This window comes from Populus nigra, chromosome 6, assembly GCF_951802175.1.
Source record: "Populus nigra chromosome 6, ddPopNigr1.1, whole genome shotgun sequence".
NCBI classification, from domain to species: domain Eukaryota; kingdom Viridiplantae; phylum Streptophyta; class Magnoliopsida; order Malpighiales; family Salicaceae; genus Populus; species Populus nigra.
Window position 1 is genome coordinate 293,460 of NC_084857.1, and position 10,781 is coordinate 304,240.

At 32.2% G+C, this 10,781-nt stretch overlaps 1 protein-coding gene and 1 long non-coding RNA gene across 3 annotated transcripts; both read left to right on the plus strand.

Moving 5' to 3' along the window:
* Positions 1-687: 687 nt before the first annotated feature.
* LOC133697938 (large ribosomal subunit protein uL30w) lies at positions 688-2,794 on the plus strand. Of its 2 annotated transcripts, none has more exons than XM_062120773.1 (7): positions 688-847; positions 1,223-1,404; positions 1,509-1,606; positions 1,692-1,749; positions 2,016-2,095; positions 2,180-2,282; positions 2,372-2,794. In XM_062120773.1, the coding sequence occupies exons 2-7, from the start codon at positions 1,225-1,227 to the stop codon at positions 2,585-2,587; spliced, it is 735 nt and encodes a 244-aa protein (XP_061976757.1). In that variant the 5' UTR covers positions 688-847; positions 1,223-1,224; the 3' UTR covers positions 2,588-2,794. The 2 variants fall into 2 exon arrangements, with proteins under 2 accessions (XP_061976757.1, XP_061976758.1); XM_062120774.1 differs by having other exon boundaries at positions 693-847; positions 1,192-1,404.
* A 773-nt stretch (positions 2,795-3,567) lies between these two features.
* Positions 3,568-4,965, plus strand: LOC133695864 (uncharacterized). The gene is made up of 2 exons (XR_009842562.1): positions 3,568-4,239; positions 4,436-4,965. It is a non-coding gene; the product is annotated as an uncharacterized LOC133695864 (long non-coding RNA).
* Positions 4,966-10,781: the final 5,816 nt, after the last annotated feature.

Here is a 10,781-nt window from a genome sequence, read left to right on the forward strand (position 1 = left end):
AATTTTTATATTAACTTTGGTCCTTATTTTTATAATTGTTATTTGTTTTTCCCTTAACATTTTTTTTTATTAAAATTTTTTATTTATCAAATTTGGTCCTCATTCTTTTGATTGTTATTTATTTTATTTGAAATAATTTATGAAATGTTAATTATTATTATTTTAATTTCTTCATCTTTCATTTTTTTTTTAGATTTGATCTTTATTATTTTGATTATTATTTATTTTATTTGAGATAATTTATGAAATTATATATATATTTTTTTAATTTTATTCTCATTAAATTTTTAATTTGTAAGATTTGTTCCTTATTATTTTAATAAACTTGAGAAAAATAAAATATTAATAAGTTATTTTCCAGCTCATTTTCCATTATATAACCAAACAATGAAAAATATTTTTTAAATTATTTTCTATTACATTACTAATCATAAAAAAATAATTTAATTTCCTGAAATTTACTTTTAAAAAAAAATACTTTCCAATAAATAAATAGATTCTTTACAAGCTTTATTTAAGAAAAAATAATACTAAAAGGGCCAAAGCCCGATAGCAAATGTCAAAGATTGAAAGAGGCAAAAGCCCTAATAATCCAGCTGGGCCTTCTCAGAGTCCCATATAACCCCACTAAATTATTTTCCCGTATATTAACGACCAAGATCACTTCTCGCTCTAAAATCCCTTCACAACCGTCAGATCCAAAAATCAAAGTAACCTCAAAACCCTAAAAGAGTATACCTACCACTCTCAGCCTCCTGCTATATATTTTCTCCTTAAAAACCCTAGCCCCTTCTCTCGGATCCTCCACAGCACGAGCAGAGCGGAGACGAGACACATCCTTAACTCGGTGAGTCATCTCGGATCTTACACTCGATTCTCCACTTATCGTATAACTTTCATTTCTCTATCTCGCGATCCATTCTTATTTCTGCAGGCTGATTTTTGGTGATGTATTTTCGCAAAAATGGATTAAATAGGGATTAGTTGTGTGTGTGTGTGTGTGTGTGTGTTTTAATATATTTAGGGTTAATTTTTGTGTTATTAGTGAATAATGAAGGGGGCAGAGTAATTATTATTGTGTTTTTAGCTGATTTTTTATTTTGTTGAAAATTTAGATTCCTTTTGGTTCTGCTTAGGATTAGGTTTGAAATGGAAAATTAGTTATTGATACTTGATAATTTTGAGGGTCAGTGTTAATTGGGAGGTTGTTAAATCTGCTTAGAGATGGGCGAAGAGGCAACTAAGGTAGCGGTTCCAGAGTCTGTCTTGAAGAAGCAGAAGAGAGAGGAGGAGTGGGCATTGGCTAAGAAGCAGGAGCTTGCTGCTACTAAGAAAAAGAATGCTGAGAACAGAAAGCTCATTTTCAACCGAGCTAAGCTATATGCAAAGGAGTACCAGGAGCAGGTATGCTTTGTTATCCTATTTTGAATTACATCTCTCACTTTTTTTTTATTTTTTTCAATTCAAGGCTAGGTTCTTGAATGCAATGTTTTTTGGGGAGTTTTTAGGAAAAGCAACTTGTACAATGGAAGCGTGAGGCAAGGTTGAAGGGTGGATTTTATGTTGACCCTGAGGCTAAGCTCTTGTTTATTATTCGCATCCGGGGGTATGTTGCTCTTTTTTGTTAGTTTTTGTTATGTTTGACTGCTTATGTGATGTTTTTAATAAATACATAAGAATTTTGCTTTCAGTATCAATGCCATGCACCCCAAGACCAGGAGTATCTTGCAGCTTTTGCGTTTGAGACAGGTACCCTTTTAACCTTTAACTGATTGCAACTAGCTAGCTATGTCATGTTATGCTGTATCAGCTAGCCATAATTTAGTGAACACATTACATTTCTCATGTAGGCTGTAGCTAGAGTGACAATTTAATCAGTTTCAAGGTTTTTTTTTATGAGTAGAATATAGCTTTTTTGATCATTATTAGTTACGAGGCACTATCCATTTAGAGACCCTTATGAACTCATTATGCTGCTTGTTTAAATTTAAACTCATGCTATCTTTTTCTGTCAGATCTTCAATGGTGTCTTCCTCAAAGTAAACAAGGCAACCGTGAATATGCTTCACAGGGTTGAACCTTATGTGACCTTTGGGTATGCATCTTTGCTCTGCAATTTTGATTTTACAAATGGATCATTGCTTTCCACGTACCCATGCCTTTTTTTTTCGGATTTTAGGTATCCCAACTTGAAGAGCGTGAGGGAATTGATCTACAAGAGAGGCTTTGGGAAGTTGAACCAGCAGAGAATTCCTTTGACTGACAACTCGATCATTGAACAGGTTTGTATCTTTTTGCGTGCACGGTGCCTGCTTGAGGATGGGTAGCATTTGCTGTATCTTTTTGCTAACATGCCATGATGTCATCACAGGGTCTAGGCAAGCACGGCATTATCTGCGTGGAAGATCTCATTCATGAGATAATGACTGTTGGACCTCATTTTAAGGAGGCAAATAACTTCTTGTGGCCATTCCAGCTCAAGGCTCCATTGGGTGGTCTGAAAAAGAAGAGGAATCACTATGTTGAAGGAGGAGATGCTGGAAACCGTGAGAACTACATTAATGAGCTTATCAGGAGAATGAATTAGGCCTTGGCAGGTTTTTGTTATTTAGTTGTTTGACGTGCCAGAGGGAATCTGAGTTTTAAATTTTCATTTTGCTATGGAAACAATTAAGTGTCGATTTGTCATGATGTTTGATTATTCCTCTATTTTGTCTTGGGAATTTTACTCAACTTCGAAAATTGTTAGCAAGTTTTCTCATGTCTCAAGATGCTGGGGTATTTTTTCCTCTAATCTCCATATTTATCATATTTGCTTGGGAACTGTAGGAACCATAAATTTTTTCAATGTTCTCTGGATCAAAATGCCATGAGCTTTGAATTTTCTGCCGTCTCAAGATAGGAAACTCATATCGTGAGTGTTTTCAAGTCTTCTTCCTCCCCCTCGCCCAGAAGTTTACTGCAATCCATTGTCGAGGCGCACAAGGAAGGATGTTTATGTGCTTGTACCTTGGATTGATGAAAAATAGCCGATTACAAAAATCGTACATTGAGTTCAGTATGGGGCTAAGGGCCCCAAAATCTCTACAAGGCAGGATCAAAGTATTTTCAGCTCATATAAACAAAAACAATCAACAGAAGCTAAAACGATGTGCAGGGGAAGGGCCTTCAACCTAAACGTAACCGTTCCCCTACGAAATTCTCTGGAAATGTAATCACCCGGCTCTTGTTCAGTTTCATAGGAATTGAAAATGTCTCGGGGATTAAGAGTTAGTTTGGTAACGTGTTGAAATCATGTTTTTTTAAATTTTATTTTATTTTTTTATTAATTTGTTTTTATAATATGCCGATTTAAAAATAATTTTTAAAAAATAAAAAAAATTATTTTAATATATTTTTAAATAAAAATTATTTTGAACCTTGTTATTATAATTTTAAACATGTTTTAAATGTAAAATAGTTAAAATAAAGGTATACTTGAGTTGTTATTTTTTATATATATAACATTAGCATAAAAAGTTATTAATTTGATATTTTTTTCATTAAAAAAAACAAAACAATCTGAAAAGTAATGATAAAACAAGTCCTCGCTAAATCAAATCATACACGCTCACAGTTTTTAAAAGCTCATTGAACACAAGTCAGGCGCGCCTTCCCAGTTTCTTTCTTTCTTTCCCTCTGTCGATCAAATGCAGGTAAGAAGAAGAAAGGATAATGAGCAGCAGCTGTTCATCGAATGGATTATAGCCGTTGTCGCCATCGACAAGGAAGCTGGATGACTTAGAGTTGATGCTGCAATACCTTCCCATTTTGTATGTTTTTTTAGCCTTCCTTTTTCTGTGTTGTTTTTCGTCTCTCGTAGCAAACAGCACTCGTGCTAAAAAGTCTTAAAATCACCAGTTCTATTCTTCATTTTTGTTCAAGTGTGATGCTTGCTTTCTTTAACATTTTCGTCTTTCGTAGCACCTCTCCTGCGATTTATATGTGGGTGTGATGCTTGCTTTCTTTAACATTTTCGTCTTTCGTAGCACCTCTCCTGCGATTTATATGTGGGTGTGATGCTTGCTTTCTTTAACATGTTCTGGAAACCTTTGAAGGCAGGAATAAATGTTGTGTCTGTGCAACTTGCATGTTCTGTATAGAGATAGACTTCATGCCAGCAATCGCTCTAGTTCCTAGGGAAAGGTCTCCCCATATTATAGCCAAAGAAAAAGCTAAGGAGCTTGAATGTCTTGCATGGTAAGTGATTTTATGCTTTATGTGTCTGGGTGGCAATAAAAACTTTATCGAGATTAAAGCTGATTCTTTTCCTTTCTGTGCCTTTTGTGCTGCATCATAGTCTTGTACGCAAAAACTTTTATCTTCTCTACTTTCCAATTTGTTTATTGCCTCCTTGTCAATTAATTGACTTCACTTTTACCTTTCTGTGTTATAGGCTGAAGTAGGCCTTTCTATATATGGGCATTCAAAGGAATGGAGTTGCAGAAGAGAGCTCGGATAATGCTTCGGTTGTAGAGGTTAGGGAGTCATTCCTCGTGCTTATGGGCCAAGTAGTTGTCTCTTTGGTGACCATTTCCACTAGCAATGGCAGCCATCATCCATCACCCAATGGCAAAATCCTGTGGGACTTTGCTGCAGGGAATTGTATCATCGGCTATATTTCTTTGTTTACACGTGTCTTGATCGGTGGACGTCAAAGAGGGTTTGCCACCCGAATTGTGACTGCGATTTGATATGCTGGCATATCTTTTGGGTTCATAGCTTGCGTGGTCATGTGGCTGCCAGATAGCATCAACCTGTGTGGATAGCTTTAGGGGCTTGTGAATTATGCTTGCCTGCAATAGCATCAAACTGCTCCACATGTTAATTAGGATTGTGTCTACAGGTTTGGTCTGTACATGCACGTCGGGAGCCTCTGGCTGTGTGCTTTAGGAGTACTGATAATGGACGAGTCCTTTGAGATCATTCGGTTTCTTCCCTAGGTAGTGAAGTTTTGATCCATGATGGTAATTAGTACGAGATCATTCACTCTTGATAACTAAAGTAACGTGATTGAGGTTGTGTACGTATCCTTAATGTTTTAAAAAAAACGATATAAAAGAGATGAAAATATATTTTTAGGGAGATTTTTAGATGATTTTTTATCATTTCACAATAGAAATTAATGACATTAAAATATAACCAAAATCAAATTGGTATGTATGTTTTACATCTTTGCAAAACCATTCAACAAAACTAAACATGTTGGGGGAATTTTTAGCAATTCATGGGAGTGAGAGAGACGCAAATCTTGTTTTATCAGAATTGGTAGAGACCAGCACCAGTTGCTTTACCTTAACCACTTGCTTTGTGGCTTGATCCATCCCTTTGATTTTAGCACACAGTGTCACTTCTTGTACAGAAAATACTGCATGTTTTTCTATTTTTATACAAAATCTAGGTTGGAATTCGAACTTTTTAATTAATCGAAGAAAAACACTAATCTCAGTTAAGTTACTACTCATAGTCAAAACACTGCATGTTCGGATGTCTTTAATTTACAAAGAACTATAATCTCCCCCTTTTCATTTCCTTGAAATATTCACTGATGTTTTAAACTAGCTAGATCTCTTTTTTAGATCTGTCCGCGTGTGTAACTCTAATCTGTCTTGTAATTAGGGCTATGTTTCCACCTTCTACTAGGCTCCATGTAAACACACTTGCAATGGATAAAAATAGGTCGGGAGGATTTCATTTTAACTCGTTTATGAACGTGGTTCAAATTATATTTTATTAAAATTTGTTTTTTTTAATTTAAATTTGTTTTTTTTATATTTTTATATTTTTTTAAGTTTCTATATCAAAAATAATTTTTTTTAAAAAAAATGACATTTGTTGGAAACCTGCGCACTTTCCAAGTTGGGACGTCAGAGAAGCACCGAAATATGAAGTACACAGGGATACTTGCAGGAGCGCATGAAAACCAGCTCATTCGATCGAGCGTGTTTGGATATCGTGCAGGAAACGTGGGTTCCGAGCTTGAAACCACTCGAGGTCTGAGGATTCATTCAAAGAAGTCTCAATCTAGGTTGAGAATTCTTGGCATGTTTAGATATATCCTAAGATATCAAGATCAATCCACCGATATGATTGTTGGATTTACATGTAGATTTTTTATTGTGAGATAGTTGGTGGATGTCGATGCCACCTAACCCCTTGACATTTCGTCGATGGAGGAAATTTCCCATCGACTTGCACGTCATTGACCTACAAGTCGTTGTGAACCTCTCTAGCTATATGAGTTTTGGTGTTTTGCTTCCAATCAATGGATACTCGATGCGCGATCTATGTCGACAAATTGAAGTTCAAAAAAAAAAAACAAAAAAACTAAACGCGTCAAATGACATCTATGAATAAAAAAAATGAATTTTGATGAATCTAATTTAAATTTTACTATAATATTCTACAAGTCTTGCTTTTTTATCGGTCATTTAATTTATTTATAAACTCTTTAAATTAAATTATTTATTTTAAATAAATTTTAATACGGTTTAATTTGAAACCCGAGTATTTGATAATAGTATTCTAAAAAATTTTATATTCTCAACAATTTATTTTTAAGTCTAGTAAAAGAATAGCCTAACCCTATTAGTAACTAAAAGGTATATTAGGGTTGAATGATGTTTTTTTTCCTTTCTAGTTTTAAATTTATTTTTATTTAGACTTCCATATTTTATTTGATTTAAATTATCTCATATCTTTTGTGTGTTACCTTTATTATAGAACTTTATATCCAAAATCTATAAATTTGTCTATAGTAAAGAAAAAATGTGATTCAAAGATTTCTTATCTTTTGCTACACATCAGCGTCCAGTGAATTTATAACTTGATTAACACTCATGTCCTGTCCTATTCTTAAGGTTACGGCGTCCAAATCTTGATGTTGATCCGACGGACTCCATGTTGTACAGTGTTAATTGTTTCGGGATGAAAAGCATAGCAATTAACAGAGATGTATATATTATTTTTTAAAATATATTTTTGTTTAAAAATATATTAAAATAATATTTTTATTATTAATATATTAAAATAATCTAAAAATATTAAAAAATAAATTCAAACTTAAAAGATTTAGAGATTTTCAAAAAAAATTATTAGATGGTGGTACCAAATTAACAGGACCTCTTAAAAATAAATTTTGTTTTTATAATTAACTTGATTTTCTAAAGTATTTTTTATTTAACTCGGATTCAAAATTAACTAAGCGAACCCGAAGACTACCATAACAAATATGTTTTAGGTATTTTCATTACAGTGGAAAACTAAAAACCTTCCTGATAGGATCTAAAGCTAACTATACGACGACAAACTCCTTTTTAACTCGTTCAAACGTCGTCATTTTGTTCAGTCCAACCCTTCTGTTGAAGGGCTATTTCAATACAGCCGTACGTGCATCCCCTCCGAGCTTCTTTCTTGCATTATTTTTCTTGTTCTTGGAAAAGGAGGGGAATAAAAAATAAGGGGTCCAGATCTACATCCTTGTCCAACAAGGCAAGACGTGGCTTTTTTTTTTTTTTTTACATGCATCGGTGGCCAGTACTCTATTTGGTAATATGATTTAACTTACTTTTTAGAGTAATCTCTTCTGCACAAAACAACACCAATTCTAAGTACTTTTCAGTAATTTTAATGCATTGATGTTAAATAAAAAAATAACTCAAATAAATTTTTAATTAAAAACCACTCTTGTTATCATATTAATGAACAAGCACTAAAAATAAATAAAGTATCTTTTTTATTTTCTATTCTGAAACGACGAACAATCCACCCTCTATGTTAAAAAGTGGGATCAATGAATCCACTAGCGATATCTCGATCGACATCCATGCGAAGCGACAAGTCAACCACGATCGGTCCGCGCACGTTTTCTTCTTTGTATTTATTGTCATGTTCGGTGCCCAGTGAGAAAATGATTTTTTGTCTTTCTTTTTGTTTTTTAGTCAACCTCTTTCAATCTTTTCACCTTTTTTTTTATTTCCACGATGAAAATGAGTTCACCACTTGTTTGTACTCCGGCCGCGATTATAAATAAATAAATAAATAAAAGGTAAAACACATTCTTGACCCCAGAAGTTCATAAGAATGTACATAATATATATTTGTTTCTTATTTATATATTTATCCAAATATTTACAGAACCTTTTTAAATTTTGAATCCTGTATATGACGCATCCAGGCCAGTATATTTTCTATGCCGAGACTAAAATCTCTAATCAGGTTTTAAACGAGTATTAATATCAAAATTGATTGCCAGCCTGGCTCGAAGTTTAAGCTCTGTCGATGGGGGGGGGGGAAACACTCACTTTTACGACCTTATCAACTCTCACAGATTATTGCATATGAAAGTACACGTCACGCCAGATGACTGTCATGCTACACCATCAAAGACACCAACTGTAGTTGATGAACTCATGCATCACGAGTTGGAAAACATTTCTCTCGGGCTATTGGCTAGCATGTTGAACACGTTTAATCTCTGAGCTGTAGTCTCTGGTCTGGAATCAAGAGGACAAGTAGATATTAGGCATTAAACATCACGATGAGTGCAATTGTTAAACTTAATTTCATGGGTTGGCATGGAAATCTGATCCAACCACCTTCTTAGCTTTAAAACGAATTGATCTGATCAAGTCTTTAATTAATAATAATTTGATTGACACAGTCTAGTCTAGTCTAGTCTAGTCTAGTTTAAACCTGGCTAAATCAATACTAAATAAAACAAGTGAAATGTTGTTGTTTAAATAACAATGATTAACCGTGGATTAATCTAGTGACCTTAGTGATCCATGCCTTTTTATGGGCTGGTTCCCGGGAAATTCGAGGATGAGATCATCATGTTGATTAAAAATATATTAAAATAATTTTTATTTTATTTTTAATATTAATTTATTAAAAATATTTTTAAAACATTAATTTGACATATTTTCAAGCACAAATAATATAAAAAACATATTAAAAAGCTGAAGTTAACAAAATAGCAATTTAGCACTCACCATTCAACAAACACAACACAACACAACATAACATGTACAACTTTATATATTTTATTAGAATAATTAAAACTAGAGGGACTAAATCAAAATTAGAGGTCAAGTATTACACGAAAAGCTAAATGACAATAATGCGGGGAAAATACTGTAACTTTTCTCACAAAACACCGTGGATTGCTACAATGTTTCTTCACGTTGTTGTTTTTTTAACATGTGGTTTTTTTTTCATTTTATTTTTGTTTTTTATTATGATTTTTTTTAATTATTTTTGTTAATTTTATTTTTTAATATTGAGACGGTTAAGAATTTAGCTTTGTAATTTTTTTATTTTTTATCCTGTCTTTCTATAAGATTAGTGTGGTTTGTGAGTTTATCAAGCTAATCCAAGTTACCCCAATTTATAGATTTGGTAGGGGGTTTTTTAATTGAACTTGATTTTTTTATAGTCTATTTTTTTCTCATATTGTTAAAAAATTAGTTTTAGAGAAAAAAAAACATGTTATTAAACATTATGAAGTAATAAAAATTAAAAAATATGGGGGAAATTACCGTTCGCCCAACACTCATTGCATCGTACATTATAATAGTAATCAACGGTGGTTTGCTTCTATTTTTTTTGAATTTTTGTTATATTTTTTTTTCAAATCTATTTTTGTCAATTTCATTTTTAAAATTGAGATTGTTAAGAATTTAACTTTATAATTTACTTATTTTTATTTTTTTCTTTATATAAGGTTAACGTGGTTTCCAGGTTGCCAAGACAACCTAGGTTTTTCGAGTTTGGTGGATTTTCTTTCTTTCTTTTTTCATTTTCTTTTAATTGAACTTAACTTTTTTTATAGTTTATTTTTTTCTCATGTAAATAAAAAAAATAATTTTAGAAAAAGTCATGTTAGTAAACTTTATAGAGTAACAAGAATTAAAGGGTACGAGGAAACCATTGTTCACCCACACACATTGTACTACAAATGACAATAGTAACTCGCAATGTTTGCTTTCTTTTTTTTTTCTTTGTGTTTTAGAATTTTTGTTATGATTTTTTTTTCAAATTTGTTTTTGTCAATTTCATCTTCTTAATACGAGGATAGTTGAGAATTTGGTTTTATAATTTGTTTCTTTTTATTTTACCTTTTTACAAGGTTAACATGACTTACGAGTTTGTTAGGGTAATCCGGGTTGCCATAGTTTACAAGTTTGGCGGGGTGCTTTTTTTTAATTGAACTTGATTTTTTTATCATCTGTTTTTTTCTCATATAGCTAAAAAATAGTTTCAGAAAAAAAATGTTATTAAACTCTATAAAGTACACGGACCTATTCACATGTTTAGCTAATTGGTTTTGTTTGCGGGTTTGACAAGTTTAACATTTTTAAATTAGTTTTTTTTTCATCTTTGGATACTTGGTTAATTGGGAATTCAGTTTCATAATTGGTTTTATTTTTTCTTTTATGAGGTTATCATAATCTAAAAAAAAATCTCGGTACCGAGTTGGTGTTTGATTTCATAATCATTTATTTTTTTTATTATGTAGTTAAATAAAAAATAAATTAAAAGAAAAAATATAATCCCAATAAAATCCATAACTTAGTTCACAGGTTTAGCATACTAGCATGACTTACTCAATTCACAGGCTTGACAAGTTTACCCATTAATGTGATATATATTTTGTTTTTTTATCTTTTAATTGTTTATAATTTATTACTTTTCAATTTCATCATTTAATATTAGATTGGTCGAGAAATGAGCTGTATTAT